General features: G+C 38.9%; 1 protein-coding gene across 1 annotated transcript in view; it reads left to right on the forward strand.

Moving 5' to 3' along the window:
* The window catches only part of TENM2 (teneurin transmembrane protein 2), a 334711-nt gene that overhangs the window by 244175 nt on the left and 69688 nt on the right, over positions 1-20848 (forward strand). The window contains exons 10-12 of the mRNA XM_058848837.1: positions 7091-7285; positions 12610-12810; positions 14453-14638. Of these exons, the coding sequence (XP_058704820.1) occupies positions 7091-7285; positions 12610-12810; positions 14453-14638 (582 nt within the window). The remainder of the gene's footprint in view (positions 1-7090; positions 7286-12609; positions 12811-14452; positions 14639-20848) is intronic.

Consider the following 20848-nt stretch of genomic DNA (forward strand, 5'->3'; position numbering starts at 1 on the left):
AAATATTTGGTGTATAATATGACAGGGGATGTCTCAGTACTTTTTTGTTTATAATATTAATGTACAGTCTAGAGCCAACGTTTTGAAAAAGGTTGACAGCAATTAATTTTTTTAATAACTGGGCTGATTTTCTAAAATGCAAATGCTTTAGATTCCTTTGAGTATAGTGATTTTGTTGTTGTTAAGCCATTTAGATTAAGATTGTTCATACATAAATAGGTATGACTTCATTTTAGGAGAACAGGAACTTGGTGGTAGCTTTTGCAGTGAATCTAAAATTATTTGGGGCTTTGGTAGCATTCAACTTTTTGGTAGCATTTTTGTAGCATTCAACTCATGCATCAGTAAAACACATCTTCACCTGATAAATTATTAATCTAATTTTTCCATCCTAGAGAAATTAATATGTGTAGTCTAAATGCTGCATATGCATCACCAACATAAAGACCACAATAAGAAAAATGCCAGTAGAGTGTGACTCTACTGTCATCTATCACGTTAGGAACCAGGTGGTTGTACACAACATTTGTCTTGGCTCTTTCCTCTTTTTCTGCTCCAATTTGGAGCTGGCTTGGAGTGCATTTATAGGCTTCAGATTAGACTGTCAAAAACTGGAATCCTTCTTCTTTATATGTTGGCAAAATCATGCATAATCTCCCGGCAGTAGCAGCCTAATCTCTGCTAAAAGGAAGTCCAAGCATGAGGTATTACAGAGTCTGAATTAATTATCCACTGGTGGAACTGCACCCAGAAGGGTGGCTGGTAGGGCTCAGTGCTAAGAAGTTTGACCTACATCTGTCTTCAGTTCAGTTCCTGGTGGTCAGTGAAAAAAAAAAAAAACCTGCTTTAGTTTCATTAGGCAAGTGTGGATTTCAGCCCTTTATATAACAAGGAATTTGTGCAATTCCATGTCCAAAGAGCATAGCAAGACTGCCCAAATGACTTCAGTGAATTTTTGTGACTGAAAATTACTTCCTCCTCCTAAACAGGAGCACCTACATATAAAAATAAATATTTTTCTTAGGTGTGGCAGAATTCTGTACAGTTCAACAAGGGCTGAACATGTCTCACCTAGGAGTATAAACAGTGTCTCTTCAGAATGTTTTTTGTCCAGAATGTGTTTATTTGTTTAGAGGGAAGTAAAGCTGTAATGGCTGAGACCAAAACTCTATTTCACCCAGGGTTTCAGCTATGATGGTGACATACTGCAGATAGCTGAGGATAAAATTTTTATTTGTCTTTGTTGCTTCTCCATTAAATTCTTCTATTTCTGGAGATATGTGTGCTAGGACTTTCTACAACAGATGAAGGCTCTTTGTGTGCAGTAGCCTTTGCAGATTTTCATTCCATGAATTTGTTGAAATTCTATGATCCATCACAGAATATTCTTCCATGAGTTTTAAATTGTCAATTAATCTTGTTAAAATTGATGGAACAGTCAGCAGAACTCAGACACTTAGATGATTTCCATTTTCTTTTAGTTCAGTCTTAAGCTCACATTTGAACACTCAGTCCTGATTTTCCACACTATTTACATGGTGAACAAATAGCCAAGGTCATCTCTTTTGCACACCATCTTGTGCAATGTGGCTTCTTTGCAGGATTTGGGCTTGCAAGCATTATGGTTACAGCCATTCTGGCCCTTACCCAAACACCACCCCTTGGTGCAGTTTTGTCATGGGCATCTCACCACAAAATTCTGTGGTACACACATTAAAAAATGAGATGGGACCAAAAATTATATTCTTCCTCTGCCATATTTGAAAATTTGCATTTGGATGTAAAGCTGAGCTGCTTGCAAAATAAGAATAAGAATAATATAAGGACATGTCTTTTGACCTGGTCCAGGACAGGCAAGCATTGTAGATGCAAATTCAAAAACCTTTCCAGTCTGCATGTATTTGTGTCCAGAGACTGAAATAACTTTGAAGAGAAATATGCCAATGAGTCTGTTTTATGAGGAAGAACTGAAAAAACTCTGCAGTAGAGAAGTGACAGCCTAAATCCTAGTGGACTTTCTCTGCACCAGGGTAATGTTTGCTCTACAGCAAGAGAAACCAAGCCAGAGCTCTGCCTTTGCATCCTGTTTGGAGCTGCAGGAGCAGGGGAAGGGCTCTCAACCCAGCAGCTGTGTAACTAATCCAAGTTCTTCAACAGCCTCCAAGAGCTTTTCACCTCACATGTCCTGTGCTGGCCTCTTGCCATGCTCTAGAAGAGAATGTGAGATTAATTATGTGAGAATGTGTGTGTGAGCCCTGGAAGGGGCTGTGAGGAGTGTGTACACAGACTGCACCTGGGACACCCATGGCTTGTCTCTGGACAGAATGGTGGCTTTTGATGCCAGACTCTTTGGGCATTATCCCTGGCCATCTCCTCTCCTCATCCCTGTGTGATAGGCTGTTACCAAATCACCTTTCCTCGTGCATCAGGGAATATGAACATAACTCCAAAACATCCTTTAGAGGGAGAACTTTTAGATGGATGTTTGGCTTGTCTTTCCTGCTCGACTGATGTTCTGAAATATGTGCAGCCTGCAGGATTCAGAGATGTGTAATGTTTGTTCATCAGCTGAGTCCCATGTTAAAAGCTTAGTCTGATTTTGTTCAAATACCAGTAAAGGGCATAATCCCAAAATCAAAGAAAGTTTAGGGTTAATAGCTGTTGTGCTTGCCCAGACCTCACTCAGAGGATATATACCCTTGGGTCTAAGTTGCCTGAGTGTTGCCATAACTATTCCTGAAGACCTCTGTGCACTTTTTGCCAGTGCTGCTGTGAGATATGCAATTGAGCTCTCCACAGAAATGAGATGGAACTTGATTGTTCCATTACATAAATTTATTACATAAATTACATAAATGACATAAACCACCTTTCTTCACATTGCTTCAACAATTTCTGAGCAATTGGTGCTGTCCTGGACCAGGGGCTGTCCACTTGACGTGGGGAAACAAAAGCAGTCCTAGATAACAAGAGGTCCAGAATATTCTTGAGGAGTTTGCACATCAGCTGAAGCTGCCAGGATGTGAAATGAAGGTGGACTGTTTGGGTGTCATCCTGCAGCAATATGATCTAGGAGACAGGCACAGCAGAATTCATTTTAGGCTAGCTGTTCCTGTTCTCTATAGAAGAGCAGCTTGATTGTTTCTCTTCCTCACACAGGACAGACTATAAACTCATAGCAAAAACAGTCATGAAGAACTTCTTATTACAGCAGTGGCAAGCCAGCTTCTCATAATAACCTGGACCTTCTTGCATTCTTGCTTACATGTTTCTCCTGCAATCTTAGTGGCATGGAAGTCTTGGAAATGCTAAAATCCATCCCAGAATCTCTGTCATTTTTCTTATTCTCAAAGTGATATTCCTATAGTTTGCAAAATAACTCCAGCAGAGGGCTGTAGATTAAATTGTGGCTTTAAGTTGCAAGTGTCTTAGCTGGATCCATTCCATCCCTAAGGTTAAGTGACAGATTCTCTTGTTTGTCCGAAGTCAGTTCTGGTGTCACTGGCATCGTGACTGCCCTGGCAAACCCCTGCAGGCAGATTGCTGTTCCATTTACAGACAAGCTTCACAAGGACTGAACAGATCCATGAACCACAGCAAGACCTCTGACCTGATAGAAACATGAAGAGAGGAATGAAAAGCTGTGACATGGCTTTCAGCTTTTCTTAAATTCCTGAAGCACCATAGCAGAGTCAGGGAGCACTAAAAAACTGCTGTGGGAGCATTTTAGCCCAAGACTCAGCACCATCCAGTAACCTTTCTTCTGCCATGCCAGGCTCTGATATCCCAGAAGCTGAACCCTGCAAATTCAGGTCAAAAGCAGGAGCTAAGAATGATTTGCCCACAGACAAGTTCCAAATAGCAGATGCACATCACCTTTAGCTGGACTGCAGTTACCCATTGCTTAGTGAGACTTAGGGGCAAAGCAAGCTGAGAAGTGATCTTACAGCAGGTGTCTGGCACAGAATTACAGGTCCACACCACTCTAGCTAGGTCACAATTAAGTGGCTTGGATGTTTTTGTTTTGGTTTTCTCTTTTTATTTATTTTAAGAATGGTTTATTTCTTCTCAGTCCCTCTTTCAAGGGAGTGTGCTATTTAAATAGAGTTATTGTCTTTATTTGAGGTTTCATGCCAGAGGAGAGGTTTACAGAACAGAAATCCTTTCAGGAGTTGAGTCACATGTGCTGAGCTGTAAAACAACAAAACGGAAGAGCTGTTCCTCACTTGTATCCATCTTGTGAGTCAGCTTGAAGTTTTTGTCCTTATGACTTGAACGAGTGTGGCTTGTCCAAGGAAACTGCCTAATGCCCACAGATCCATTTAGCCTTCCTCAGACCTGTTCCTTCCATGCAGCTTCATCACAGCATGGTTAGGAGTTGGGTGGGCAGAACAAGTGTGTCCTAGTGCAGCTGGGGAATCCACACTGAGAAACCATCAGTAATGGCAGCTCTGAGTCTCTGCAGTGGCATGGAAACATGTAGAGATCATAGATCATAGAGAAACATGTAGAGATCATAGATCACAGAGAAACATGTAGAGATCATAGATCATAGAGAAACATGTAGAGATCATAGATCATAGAGAAACATGTAGAGATCGTAGAGAAACATTTGCATCCGGCAATATTTACTTCCTTCTGTGGTGGACTTGACCAAAGGGACTGCAAAAAGGCTTAACCACCACCTAAAGGAGCTGAGAGGTGCCTTCTCCTAGAGAGAGAGATTTTTTGTGTTAAAGTGAGTTCCAAATAAAAGACCAGGGTCTGTACAATGTTTCAGGGTGTGCAAGATGACACCAGGAAACTTGCCACTCACGATCACTCCAGGTCTTCTGGACAGGCTGCCTTCTGATCACTGGCCCAAAATCCTCTATTCTGTGCAGAGAGAGCAGGACAGAAAATACTACCTTTCTTACACTGATTTGAAAAAATGTCTCAGTGGCAGCCTAAAATAAGCCTTTAAACTGCATGAAATTGAGAGTTATGGACAAAGGAATTGTGCCCCCAGGTCTTCATAGCCAAAAAGTGGGAGTGATGCCAGGTTGATCCCTTTCTCTCTGGCTCACCTGGGGACTTGCAGGAGCAGTGGCTGCAATACCTGGGCAGGGAAAGGCCGTGGGAACCGAGCCAGGCTCCTCGGTGGAACATGCAGGCAGGAGCAGTCATACAGCAGTCAAGCTGCTGATGGTTCAGCAGGTGGTACAGCATGGGAAGGTGTTTGATGCTGAGGTGCAAAAAGATGTAAGAGACTGTCCTGGAGTGAAGCATGGGGACAATTTGTCTGTGTGGTGTTTCAATACAGCTGGCTCAGGAAACAGCTCTGAAAACAGCTGCCAAAAGAAAAACCAGTATAAATTTACCATAAACTTCTTCACTGAACTCAGTAAAGCACTTGTGAACATATATCACATCTCAAATGAAAATGTTGCTGATGGAAATTGTATTTTATTCAAATTTCTGTTCATTTTGCAGCAACTGGACAAAACTTATAATAAGAGAGAACACCAGGAATGCAGTAGAATGAAGTCCTCTTGTTACCAAAGGATGGATAATACGGATCTAAGACATAGGAGCAGTAACAAACCCCAAACTTCAGCATACTGACTTTGATATTGCTCTCCTGTAGAAGAAAAATAGGCCAAAAAATATTATACATATTATATTACATGCAGCCATGTATCTTTAGTCTTAATTGAAATCATTCTCAGCACTCTAAATTTTAGCTGACATTTCAGGTTAGAAATCTGAATTTCTTTTTTTCTGATCAATTATTTTTCAGATATCAAATAAGAAAATGCATGAAAAATCTATCCTGAAATGTGTTTTTGCAGCAAATCAATGGGACAGCTAAGATTAATAAGGATTGCAGGACTGAACAATGGAGAAGTTGAATAACTGGACCATTGCACATTTCTTTGTAGGAAATCAATTACTTGGGTTCTCCTTGATCATTCGGGTTAAAGGGATAATAGAAGCCAAGAAGACATTAGGACCTTTTAATGATTAATAGTAGCTTTTGAGTATATTTCTGGCACTGTAAAACCGGGTGTTCATTTCTAATTACTTTGAAAAGGGAAAAGACAGGGAAATACTTTTCTGTCTTTATCAAACTGCATCAGAGAGCAGAGCACAAAAGTGCTCCGAGCTTTTCTCAAAGACTCACTTCATTACTCCCATTTTCTGTTATTTCTCTGTTATTTTTGCTGTTTCTCTGGCTAGTGACCACACAGCCAGTCTTTGACAGGCACAGAAGTTCACCGAGTGCCGTGTTGCCAAGGGCGACATGAGCACATAGGAGTGAGTATGACTTAGTGAAACATTTACATGCACCTGGGTTTTAATCAACCACTTGTTTCTTTCCATTGCTCTGCATATGTACAACATCTGATTCCTGGCACCCAAGACCTACTGACTACTTTTATTATTCATAGGCTTCACTTCATTTGCATAAATGAATATTTGCTCAGAAGGTATTACCCCCTTGAACAGTACAGTGGTGAGGGGTAATGGCTAATGGTGCTTTCTTGCCAGTACACACAGGGCAAAAGCTGTCACTGGGATTCAGGGAAACAAGTTTTAGCAGGGATAGTGGTGGCAAGATGCATTTGTAGTCACTGAAAGCTTGTGTCATTCTTGTGGTAAAGATTCTTGCTCTGGAAACCAAAGGGTCAAAAAAAGACTGGGGACATTACTTATAAGAAGTGTTGTGGTAGAAGAAAGATGCCATATAATAAGCCGTTGTGGGGACTGAATGTTTTGTGTTCTATCTGAAAATTGGATGTTACCTAGAGGAAACAAAGCAGAGTAATGTCAAACTCACATCTGTTCACATTACCTCATAAGTTATCCCAAACATTATCAGCATTCTCCAAAGAACAGCAGTTGTATTCTCAGAATGCCCAACACATATGTGCTTTATTAAGTAACAATCAAATTATTTGTCTGAGAAATGAAGAACTGAACCACTACGAATTATCTCAGATTTTTTTTTTTATTTGAATATAAGTGTTTGATAGTGGATTTTTAGTGCACTTTTACACAACTACATGCATGACCCTGTGTGTTGTTTTTCTTCCATTCCGTTTTCCAGCTGCCTGCCCGGTTCTGTGCAGTGGCAATGGTCAGTACTCCAAAGGCACCTGCTTGTGCTACAGTGGCTGGAAAGGTCCAGAATGTGATGTGCCCATCAGCCAGTGCATTGACCCCTCATGTGGAGGTCATGGTTCCTGCATCGAAGGGAACTGTGTCTGTTCTGTGGGCTATAAAGGAGAAAACTGTGAGGAAGGTAGGATAATTATTTTCTCTGTTGTTAGTTTGTTTTCTGGATCTGGGAGTTATTTAATGGTTAGGAAAAATGGAAAGAATAGAATAAAAATCTAAGCGTAAAATTGCTGCAGCAGGTAAAAGAGGGTAAAAATGTAGTCTAACACAATTTTACTGATCTATCAGAATTCAGGACTTCTGTATCCATTGCTTTGCAGTATTAAGAGTGTCTGCCACAAGTAAACCTGAATAATTCCTTTGTGAAGAGCTAAGAAAAGTCTTTTCTTATGGATTGTGTTTACTGAACAATTTAGATGTGAAATGCAGAGGAAAAAGGAGGGAAAATGCAGAGGAAAAAGGTAGATAAAATTGTATAGCTTCAACTTCACACAAAGCACATATCAATCACTATTAAGACAGAAACTGATGAAAAATATTTGAAAGACTTGGATATCCCTGTTACTTACAGACTTAATGTGGGGCAAATTACTCCTGTTGGCTGCAATCATATGGGACTAAGGGAAGTTGGATGGCACACACCACCAATAACTGTCCTTTAAATGCAGAAAAGCTTTTCAGGTTGGAAGTGTCCAATTCCTTGAGTATGTACAATGAACAAATTTTTAAAAATAACCCATGCAAAATGTGGTCATAGATGAAGCTCAACACTAGTTGCATTCATATAGTTTTCTGTTAGAATGCACAATGTAAATTGGAATGCTTTTCTTTATAAATTACTGTGCTCTAGAGTTTATTAATCCTCCAAAGAGAGAAGCAGCTCGAGTGCTAAAGTGATAGGGCTGGGATGTCATGTTGTTAGGACCAAGGAGTCTCTCTGGATTATTCTGAATGGGTTGCAGAGCTGTATTGATACTGTGCATATCGATTTTTATCCTACCCTTCCAACTGTCTCTCCCATCAGAAAACAAAGGGAAGAAAACTCTGGATAAACAAACCATGGGTTTTATTTTTGGGACCTCAGTTATCACCTTTAGGACAAGATCTTGCATTAGCCTGAGTGAACTTATGGTAAAAGTTCAAAAGTAAAAAAAACAAACCAAGGATCTTCACTGGTGGCATGGCAATTGTTTGTTCAGTTCACTCCTGTCACCTTCTTCCACTAAATCCAACACTTGTTATTAGAGCTTTTCTCCAGAATTCAGTTGAAGACAAGAGGTTTTGCATTGTTTTAATGTATTACATTTTAAACTATATCCAAAAAATGCTTTACTGTCCTTTTTTCTCCCTTTAGAACTGATAGTTCTCAGTTCACTCTGAGTGCATGATACTAGGAGATACTCAAAAATTATCTAAAATGCCTTGCTTTAAATATCATTCTCATCAAAATCAAAGATGGAAAACACTGTATTTAACATGCTCTACAGCACCCAGTCTATTCTCCAGGAATGCAGAACCTCTCTTTCTGGTACTAACTGCAATTGTTTGCTTGGTCTCATTGAGTTTTATACATTTCATCACATTTTCTGTTGTTGTATAAACGCTTGTGTTATGAGAGAGATTATGGTAGATTGCCTAAAATGATCTTTGTTTTATTTAATTCAGGAACTTTTACCTTGCAAGCCATTCCTCCCTCACTGTGATTGTAATTTCCTTGATTGTACTTGCATGGAATTCTCTCTCTGCTTTCAGCTCTCTAGAATGGCTGTGGTCTGTCTGGGCCATGGATCCCCATGGATCTATCTACCTTGGATCCCCAAACTCCTGTAAGACAAATGGGCTCCTGCAGTGCTTAATCCATTTTATCCTCAGGTGAATGTTTGGAATGGCGAAGCAAAGACATCAGCAGCTCCAGAGAAGTTTCTAGAAAAAGCCAATGCAGGCCTTTTTTGCAAAGGTGCTGTGGTAACTCCAGCCAAAATTGGGAGCACAACAAAACCAGTCAAGTCAACAGAGGTTTTTGGGAGGTGAATGGCTGTGTGAGATGAAAGGACATACATCATTTAATCAACACTGTGCTGGGAAGGATATGTCTCTTCCCAAAAAGTTAAATGGATTACAAAGGCAGGAGGAATCGATTGCAAACTTGGAAGGGGCCAATACCATGACAAGAAAGGTTACTTCAACCTTTTGCATATATGATTGGGCAATAAATAAGTCAATGAATTAATTTGCAAATAAATAAAAATTAACCACCATGTTTCTATTCTAAAATTCCATTTCTTTTGCACATATTTCTCACATTATGTGTGAGTGTTATGAGAGAAAGGGTACACCATGAAGTGGTGCATCTCTAATAAATCATCTAGTCTTAGTTAAAGTTTTTGCATGAATAGAAAATTTACACTTGTAATGGTAGAATGATAGAAATAATATTTCTGTATTTATATATAATATATGAAATCTCCTCTATTGATTTGAACTTTCAAAAGGAATGGCAAAGGTTGATTCATTTGCCATTTTCCAACTAGGATATTGAATTAGAATAAGTGGGTCAGCAATTTTTATTTTTTTTCCCAATAGCTTTTTATTTCTGATATTCATCATGGTTATATTGTTCAAACAATTTACCTGAAATGTAAGTGACACCAAAATCAATATTTTTCATGCACAATTTTTGCAGCATAAACACTGTTTTTCTATTAACAAATTTGCACAGAAGATGAAGTGGGGTATTTGTCAGGCTTCATTCAGACTGCTTTGGGGGGACACAAGTGAAATTGCCAAATTAGGTTAAGTTAAGGCTGGTTTTCTTGTCACTTTCCTGGTCGAGTCATTTTTCAATGACATTTAACTTTGTAAGTGTAATTCATGGCTCTTTGGGGACTTCATGGTACATATTGTTCGGAAAACTCCTTGACCTCCTTTTTTGTCCTTAAGGATATAAATTGCTTTCAGTACCTTTTTTTGTCAAATCTACAGAGGGCCCAACACTAAATGAGCTCTAATGATCTGAGCTGCCAGGGGGCTGTGAGTTCCGAGCCTGAGGTACTTGCTAAGGCGCATTCTCCTTTGTTTAAACACCAAAGACGGTCCATTTATAAATCCTGATTAAATACCATTGTAAACCCTGCTACACCTCAGGGCCAGAACCTCTGCAACACAAGTCAGTGCAGTTCTATTGCAGGTAATCACATTATGCTAATTTCAACAGCGAGGATCTGGCCCGAGATGATAACTCTGAGCATGTATTAAAATAGAACCAGACTGGAGCTCTGAGTAAAAACTCTCCTCAGTTTAAACTTTGAAAGCTACTACTTACCCAGATGATAGAACAAAACAGCTGTAAAGCACATTTGTCTAGAACAAAGGACAAAGGTGTTTAGTGTGTTATCCTGTAAAACAAGGAAGATTGGGAGCTCAGAGGCATTGATAGGCTCATTCTGCAGAAATAAATCAAAGCTGCATGAGCACTGTAATTCGGGATAGAGGGAAGACAGTTAATTTGTGTAGCAGAAGGTGGTGTTTTTCATATGTTCCACATTCCTTTCATTAGTGCTTTCATTTGAGAAGGAAGATGATACATTCCTGACAAGGAGAGTACATTATGACTTATCATTATCTCCTAAAGTTAGCTGTCCTATAACAATGTTATACACGTATTATCCTTCTACATTTTCTGTTAAAATACATATTCTAAAGAAAACTAGAATAGAGCAAATGTAAGGGGGAAGTAACCTTCATCCTTAAAATAGATTGACTTAAGTTTTTGTGTACTGTACCTCTTTATTCAATCAGTCTGTTTTATTACAGCTCTGTGTCCATTGAGTTCAACAGAAATTGTAAAAAGATGAATTATAAACTTCAGACAAGTTATAATTTGTCTAATCACAAAGAAGCAGTAACAATACAGGACAAGCACTCTGTGTAATTTAAAACAGTTAATGAATTTATCAACTTTGAGGTGAACCACAAACCAATCTTGGTTTATCTATAAATACAAAAATGCATTATAATTTTTTCATGTCCAATTAACTCAGCTTTAAATCTTAAAGAAAAAAGAAAAAAACAACCCCAAAACTATAGCCAATGCCATCATTAAAATGAAAATCTTGTAAGAAATGTTACAGTAATTTATTCCTGTACTACTGTATTCTGAATTCTGTACTACTGTATTCTGGTAACTCATTTTATTGCATCTCTAAATATCCCTGTCTCAATCCTCTGCCTGTATCTAATCTATATACTTGCTTTAAATGTTCTGCAGCTAAATAAAATAGCTTGACAAGGCTCTATGTTTTTATAGAAAAGTTGAGATTTGAAAGATCAAGTATTGTTCATATCAGGTGGAGTGAAAATGTCTCTGCCTTAATTTAGAAGGATCAGTTTGGAAGAGATGAGAGATAAATCACTTTCATTATAAACTCAGATCTTCCTGGAGCAGCAAGAGAGAATGCAAATCATTCTTGGTCCTGCTGTTGTGAGCTAATATATACCAGTCATGAGATGAATTCAAGTTATTTAAGACATGAATTTGACCTTGGCCTTCAATTCCACAGCAAAAGGCACTTGGTAAAGCCTCCATGTGGGTATTGGCAATAAAGCATAGTATTGTTATGCAGATTCATGATATAAGATGAAAATTTGGAAACTCATAATGTTACTGATAAAGTTTATTTGAAAGACAGCTTGTAACATTCCTTTATAGGACTGAAATAGCAACTGAGATGCCATTGCATCATTTTCCATCATAACTATTTTCATTTGTTGTTTCTGGGTTGAAATCCATATCTCTATCTGGTTTTACTTTTTTAAGAGAAACAATCTGCTGGTTTAGAACCAGGGCTCTCAGTTGCACAGCTCAGCTGCTAATGGAGCATGGATCAAACATTCAGAAGTGCCTGAATGATTAGGAGTCTAAATGAAGCTGAAAGCCACTGACATTTTGACTTCTGTGTACTTGAAGTGGCTGCCCTAATGTTCAAACAATGCGCTAACATTTCAGTAGTAATAATAGCAGTTTTTTATAAAGATACTCCAAGTAAAAAATCCTGTAAAAACTGCAAATTATTAACTTATTTCATAATTGAAATGCAGTTCATGGGTCATTGGAGCTTCAGTGTTTTTCAGAAGAAATGTCTGCAGGTTTATGTGTGGAACTCTGAGTATATATAGATATTTAAGTGCTATTTTTAAGCCTTCATGCTTCTCCATCACAGCACTCCTGCAGTAAACTGTCATTGCACAGTCAAACCCTGCTTGATTTATTTAACGTAAAATGCAAATTACTTCACTTTCCCATTCTCACACCAGGTATTAATATGACTTGGAGAGCCAGCTCGATTTGCTTTGTTTCTCCCCGCGGTACAGCCTTTTCAGAGCAGGTTTCCCAAGCCTCCCCTGGCGTGGAGTGACGCCTGTGTACGCGGTTTTTGTTTTCTCCCGCAGTGGATTGCCTGGACCCGACGTGCTCCAACCACGGGGTGTGTGTGAACGGGGAATGTCTGTGCAGCCCAGGCTGGGGAGGAGTGAACTGCGAGCTGCCCAGAGCCCAGTGCCCCGAGCAGTGCAGCGGGCACGGCTCCTACCTGCCCGACACGGGGCTCTGCAGCTGTGACCCCAACTGGATGGGCCCCGACTGCTCCGTTGGTAAGAAAAACGAGTTTTTCCTCATTTTGCCATCACCTTGCAAATAACGTTAATATCTTGTTAATGCTTTGTTAATATTTTACTACCCGAGGCAAGTTTGAAATGCAAGAACAATTTGGAAAGTTGACTTTGTTACACATTTAGTTGTGTAATTGGTACACATTTAATTTAATTTAAATGTTACACGATTGTAACTTTTTTAATTTTGTTGGGAAGAAGCGTGTATATACGTCTATATATATATTTTCATTGCATCCTTAAATTAGGGCTGTGAGGTGGGTGCAAGTTAGGAGTTTGTGTTTTGTTCTAACACTGATTCTCTTTTAGACTGAAAAAGTTACATAAGCGTACTTCTGTTTCCCAGCTGTAAATGAAAACATCCCTCATTTATGGGGAAAAAATATACAGGGAATTTTGCTTTTACATTGCCAGTTGAACCTTGAGATGGTCCCGTAGGTCAAAACTAAGTCTCTCAAAACAATATTTACATTTTTCACAGTTATTCAGTTATTTCCAAAGGTTAATCAGCTGGAATACCCCACCAGTGACATGAATATCAAGATGTGTTTTCTGCTTTATGGATAAGCAGTCAGAAAAATTCAAGAATGAGAGTTTGGCTGCCACTTTCTTTGGTGATGCATGGGGCAAAAGATCCTTCTGCTTATCTGCAACTTCAGCTGGCAGAGAACAGTAGAATATTCGGAGTGAGACACCAGATAACTGACCATGTTAGTAATAGGAATCCAAAATCTCTCCTTTGAAAGTGACTTTTACCCATCATTCTAAATGACCACGAATTGCTGCCATTCTCTGCCAAATGAGTTTTAGGTGAGTTTCAGTCTCAATTCTTAGCAGATCAATATCTGTCAAGATCAGTGAGGTCCAGGTTGGAGTGAAGCAGAGCCGCCTGCTCCCCTCCTGTGCTGTTGGGGACAGCACCTCTGACAGGTTTGGATCAGCCTGGAGGATGCAGCTCTGCAGCTCTGTCCAGTGCACATCAGCAGACTTTCATAAACTGATGCCTTGGAGTGGCTACCTAGAGCAGAGGCTAGACAAGGTTAAGAGAATAAAGTGGGTGTTTATTAAAGACCTTCTATAGATACGTCTTGGGCACTCAAAAACCTCCGAGGGGCTACACCCAAGCTGGACGATGGGCACGAGTTTTTCAGACAATTTTTAGGTTGGTTCATTTACATATCAGGGGTTAATTCTCCAATTACATCTTCAGGTAATGAAGTCATTTACCCCCAGTTTGATCCCCCCAAATTCACTTTTGATAATACTCTTCAGGGCCTGAGGCTGTAGGGTGTCTTTGAGTTTCAGGCCTAGAGGAATTGTTTCGTCTGACCAAAATGTGTAGACAGCAGACATTCCACTTTCTATGGAATTTAGAATTATGTACTAATGCATACAGGACTTGAAAAATATAAAGCCTAAAATCTTAAGGCATCAAAACAACTTTTAATTTAGCTTGCTTTTAAACAAAATCTAAATGCCGGTTTTCATCAGAACGTGAGAGGCCAGCTTTTGCGAGGCTGCAGCTTTGAGCAGAGGTGTTTTGAGGTGTCCCCTTTCCTCAAGGCTGGCTGTGACTGCTGTTGTCTCTCCTAGAACTGGCTGTGACTGCTGTTGTCTCTCCTAGAAGTGTGCTCGGTGGACTGTGGCACCCACGGCGTGTGCATCGGCGGGGCCTGTCGCTGCGAGGAGGGCTGGACAGGAGCGGGCTGTGACCAGCGCGTGTGCCACCCCCGCTGCACGGAGCACGGGACTTGTAAAGATGGGAAGTGTGAATGCAGAGAGGGCTGGAATGGGGAGCACTGCACCATTGGTAGGCAAACGACAGGCACCGAAACAGGCACATATTGCTTTCTTTTCATAAATCGTAGAGACATAGTTGCTGTCGTGGGCTGTAATGGGCTGTTCCCTTAAGGACCCAGGTGCTCTCAGATATTAACCCTGACTCAAACTGTGTTGGGGGAAATGCAGATAGGCCCTTGGAATCATTTCAAATCAGTAACAAACCGGTTTATGGAGAAAAAAAAACAAAAACAAAAACAACACAACAACTAATTCCACATTAGAAAGTAAAGATGTAACAAATGGTACCCTGTGTGAGATCAACAAATACAATACATGGTACTATGGATGATATCAGTCCAGTCCCAGCTGGGCTCTGTCAGACTGGGAAGTTCAAAAAGGTCATCCTTACACAAAGCAATAATGTTCTATCCTCTTAATTACCATGCCTGAAAATTTACTCTGAAGAGGAATTAATTGTTCCTAAGTGAAGTTCTTTATTTTGTCTCTACAAGCAGCCAGGCAGTCTATTTGCATTGTTTTGAAAAGTTACTCAAAACAAAGGAGAAAACTGTTATTTTCTCTGAGCTATAATCAAAAATGGGAAATTCTCAGTGATCACATCCTTCTGAGAAGTCTGAGCAGATTTATCTGAAACAGGAGTATCCCCTCTACTGAGACTGTGAGGTTCAGGCAAGTGTGCTTTTCTCCAGAGAATTTTTGGAGAGCTGTGAAGCATGCCTTTGAAGAAATCTGGTGAGTCCAAATCCAAAGCCACGTTGTTTTCATTATCTCAAGGTGGTGAATTTAAGAAAGAAGAGAGTATGTCACTTGAGATTTTCATGGCAGTCAGGGACCCTAATGGGACAGTCCTATTACAAGTGAATTGTTATTTCTTTACTTAAACGTATGGTGAGATTCTTGCATCCCTCAAGCTATTTTTCTTTTTCATTCCCCTCTGATTTCTCTTTGGATATACAAAGCATTTCCAATACACACATGAGTTGGAACCTAAAAGTATACTCCTATTGGAGAGATTAAAAAAAAAAAAAAAAAAAGAAAAATTGATACATATTTTCAGGGCATTTCCTTTGATGTTGTGGTGCTGCATGCTTCCACCACACTGTGCTAATATGATTTAAATCAAAGCTTTTATGACTGAACACTTTGTGACCAGCACGGATGCAGAGTGTTTTTTTCATAATTGCTTTCAGACTTCCATCGTATCAACATACCTCTGCTAGATTAATCCAGGCATTTTGTTTTCAAAGTTCTTCCCAGATCTTTACAAAATGCCTAGTATGTATTTTTTTCATTAAATTCTGTAATAATTGCTTATTTCAGAAGTTGATGCTTCGCACAAAATTTGTTTTGCTTTATAATCTCTTAGTAATGTGCCGATGTTTAGAAGTAATTAGTGTATGTAAAGTCTTCATTACTGTGCAGACAAAAAGATGCCTTTTACCAAGATCTCAAAAGTATGCTGAAAATTGCAAGCTGAACTAGTGAACTCTGAAGTGAGATCTTAAGTCTAATTTTCAGAGCTTTGAACTAGATATCTTCCTTATTATTGATGTATATAATCAATTCTTTCCAGAGGAAGGGTGATACTTCTAAAGTGATTAAAATATGCGTAAGCTTTTTTTGTTTGGTGTGTATTACACAGATTTCCTTGAAACTTAATGTGGTCCTGCCTGTGGCAAAGATAGGACTAGTGCAGCAAATTCAGGTATGCCCTTCTAGTTGTCATGGATGAAATTTGTGCAGTCAGAAGTTGTCTGTTGCATGCAGACAGATATTCTTGTGACAGGCCTGTATTCGTAGGAATTTTCACATGGTCGTGTCCTGAGGCCATTTACAAAAGCACAAAGGCTGATGCCAGGAATGGGATTGAGTTCAGAGGGACAACTCAGTGTGATCCCAGTGGTTCGTGTTACATGGAGCTGAAACAGAGTTCAGAGGAAAAGGATGGCAAAAGGGATTTTTGTCAGTATTGGTACAAAATTTCTAGAAGTTACCACTGGAAAATCTGTGCTTAGAGTGAATTGATTCTTTGGTACAATGATGAGTTGCTCAAGATGTTTTAAACGGTGTGAAGAACTAAAGTGCACTTAAATTTTACAGAAACTCACTGTCATTTAGAGTACTGCCTTTATGGTTTCATTTTCAGCTGAAAGTTTGTCACACCATTTAATGTCAGAATTACTGAGGTGTGTCTGCCTAAAGAGATGCCACCAATTTTTGTCCTTAGGCAGAAAATGCAAATCCTTTAGGAGAGGTTATTTACTCTGAATTTCCATTTTTGCTGCAGCTAGTCTGAAGTGAAGTCAGCAGAAAAACTTGCTTTGATTCCAGTGACTTTAGGCCAAGTCCACTTAGAACAAATTGATCTGTGAGAAAGAAAAGGAGATTTTTATATACAAACCATTTTCTTTTGTTTGTGTTTCTTTACCAGTTTCTTTGTGCTGTATTTACATGGCAATGGAAAAGAAATCATCATAGCAACCTGCAGGCATCCAAGTTCATTCAGGATATTTTATTCTATTTAATATCAAATTAGGCTTTTATAGATGCTTGACAGAATACACACTCCTTGTCATTTCATTGTTGAGTATCTAAGCTCAAAAGTTTCACTAGAACTGCATTTTTCCTCTCAGCATTACCTGGTTTAAGAAAAGCACTCAGAAAATCCTCCCAGAACAGCAATGTGAGCTCAGTGTTAGCACAGTGTTTGTGCAAATCAGATTTTCCTTGTGTGCAATAGAATTATGTGCAAGAATCAATGCAAACATGCATGCATGTTCCAAGTTACACAGATTTTGATAAATCTACATCCAAATAATATAAAAGTGGAAGGAGTGGGTGTCTGGTCTTGCTCAGCTGCTGTTTGAAGCAGAGCAGAACTTCAGTTCACTTTGCTACTTCAGGTAAGAAAAGAAATTGCTTACTGGAGTGGTGATAAGGAAAATTAATCTTTTCCCAGTGCAAAAATAGACCTGTCAGGATATGTTTATTAAGTGATTACTATTCATTGATTGCAATTATGGAGGAAGTTATAACTAAATAATAGAGGGTAATCTAGATGAAAAAAATATTGGAAAACTAATAACAGTGAAAGAAAGGTATAGAAGTTGTTAATCTTGAACCCACTTCATGACAGAAATTTAAGATGGAGGATTTAGCTTTTCCTTGAATCATCTGAATGTTGTTAAAGCATGCTGTTATAAAACAGATCTGTTACTTTCACTGAAAATAATATCTGGATGTTTAAAACTGTTGTTTTTAAATGCTTGCAGAGGGTGTTCTGCATATAAACTGTTAAGATAGTATTCCAAGTATTCCAAGGACAGTGTGATATATATGGAGATCTTATGAAACAGAAATACCATTTCAGAAGTGTAATTCCATCTGTAATTCATATCCCTGGAGCATGGACTCTTATGAAGTTATTGGTAAAAACTCAGTGGGAGACCAGTGAAAACAGGATTTAATCCTAAATATTTACAAGTATAATTTAAATGTCTGCAAATGGATCTTTTAAGGTGAGCTCTGACCAGAAGATGATGTATGAGGTTTTCTTTGTGGCTGCCTGTTGTATTCCCAAGCCTTGCTCTTGTCTGCTCATGTCCTCCATTAGATGCAGGTTAAGCACTCCTTTTCAGATAGAAAGTGGGAAAAGATTGCACTCTAGGCTGTTTGGTAATATGGGTACTCTGTTGCAGACAGTTCTTATATTTTACATTCTTTTTTTTTTTATTATTTTTTGATGCAAATGAGCCCCTGGTGCAGACATTGAAGCTGAACCTCCACCTGCCTGGCAAAACATAAACAAGTGATGAGTCCATCTCATCAGGCTCTGCTTAGGTTCATTCAGCTTAGAAAAGACCCTTAAGATCATCGAGTCCAGCCATAAACCTCACACTGTTCTGGCCTTGGTACTGCTGTCTGAAATCTAACTCCAGAGCTGGGGATCAGCAACTTCCCCCCACTGAGTCCTTGGCCTTTGTACTAAAACTGCCAAAATTTCAGAAGTTCCTTAGTAAAGAAGGAGTTTGGAAATCTGTATTAGCTCTGTATCTTGTCTTCTGTTTTCCTTGAATAAAGGAAAAAGGTTTTTAAAAATCTAGGATTCAGTCCCCTATGTGGTGGAAACTAACCTAATATTTTCAGATGCATAAAAATGTACAGGAAAAGGAAAGAACTCTGTGTCCAGGACAATTAAGAAGTTTAAGTTGCAGTACAAGATATTTGTATTAGGAAAAACATGTTACCAGTAAATGAAAAACTGAAGGAGGTTGTCCAAGCAAATTGTGAATTCCTCATCAATGGAGTTTTTAGTGACCCTTTAGAAAACACTTGTCAGGAATAACAGAGATTCATCCTGCCCTGGGGCAGCAGGCTCACCAGAAATCATTGAACTCTCTGAGCTCTCTTCCAGTCTCCTTTTAAATGAGCTTAAGAGGAAGCATTCCTTCTAATGACTTTATTTTTAATGGCCTACCTTAAGAGTTGGACTGTCATTCCCTTTAAGAATCCAATGGCACTGCTGGAAGTAGAATTGATAATTTATCCAACCAGGGAGACTAATCTATGTGTTCTGTATTTTCAGAACAATGGGCTGTCAATGTGGGTATTGAGCCACTCTGAAACATCCAAACAAACTCACACTCACTAGGTAAATACTTTAAATACTCTCCCTTTAAAGGTGAACACTATGTGGACCATATTCCACCTCTGGTTTTAATAAAAAATTGTTTACTAAAAATCTTTCCCCCCAAATGCTGTGGGATGACCTTTCCAGCTTTTAGACATGTTCATATTTTCTATCAGTTGGATGGAATACCACAAGTAAAGTGTAAAGATTAGATTCTTTACCTTAGCATGGACTCAATAATCAATAGAAACATTAATAATGTGGCATTGTGTTATCTTTGGATATAGCAAGATATTTTTGTCCCATGATAATGCTCTTTGTGTCAAAGATTTTTTTTTTTCCTAGACTACTGATTTCACTTGTAATTACAACAGTAATGATTCAAAGATGAGGCAATTTTCAGGAGAGATGGAAAGTGTGTGGGAGGAGGCAGTGGAAAGTCATCGTATCTGACAAAGAGCAATTTAGAAGGAGCTAGATATGTTAGACTTCTCCAATGGATTTCTAACTTAAAATTAATCTGTAACAGTTTATAACCTATCAAGGCATAAAAAACCCTCTAACAATGATGACAGGAATTTAGATTGCATTCTCTGAGGAGGGAGGAACACATTTTTTTCATTTTATTTGAAAAATGCATAGAATATTTAGGTCATGACCACTTTTCATTACTGCTGATATAGAAATATGTTGGTAATATATATATGATGACATGACCAAAAATGTTTGAGATGTTGGCTGTTCCTGAATGTGCAGATTCCAGTCCATCCCCTGTATCACACAGTTATCCCACTGTTTTTACACCTGGAAGGGAGTTTCACATGATGCAGCCTTTTGGGTACATGGTGCCAAGCATCCATTGGAGTTTGAGTTGTTCCTCCTCTGCCTCTTCAGCAAAGCAGAGGAGCAGCAGGTGTCTTGTGAGGCAACCTGAGAGATTCTCAATTATTTCTGTCACTCACTGCACATCATTCACATTTCCACTTCCATCATTCAAACACAGAAAGACTCAAAAGGTAGAAATCTGCCTTATAGGGTGGAATTTTGGAAACATATGTTACATCATGTTACATTTTATAATCAAAGCCAAGGAAATGTACTCATCACTTAAATAAATAAATGCTCACTTAGTCAAACATCCCTGTGCTTCAGTAAAGGTGTGAGGTCTTGGTAAATACCTGATAAATAATTTCTTCCTGGAAACCTGATGCTTCTTATCTATCCCAGCTACACTTGCTATTTAGATGCTTTGTTGGTTGCTTCATCTTTGTCATCTTTTATTTCACCTCCAAGACTTCTGAATAAAATCTTTTGGCTGTAGAGTCCCCAGATTCTGTACTAGGTAGACGACTCTTGCTTGGGATTTCTGGTTCTGGTTTGTAACTTTGCAAATTCCTATGCTGAAAACTGAAATATCCCAGCTACTTTTGTGGATCAGGGATGAGTAAACTTCCTAAATGGTTTCTGTGGCATGAGGGAATCCAGAACTACAATAGGCATCCACTTAATTTTATTGTAGCCGAGCAAGGTAGCTGATCATGAATACTTGGAAGGAAGCATTCTGTGTAGTTTAATGTATAGTGAGAG

This window comes from Poecile atricapillus, chromosome 13 (genome assembly GCF_030490865.1).
Source record: "Poecile atricapillus isolate bPoeAtr1 chromosome 13, bPoeAtr1.hap1, whole genome shotgun sequence".
Lineage (NCBI taxonomy): Eukaryota > Metazoa > Chordata > Aves > Passeriformes > Paridae > Poecile > Poecile atricapillus.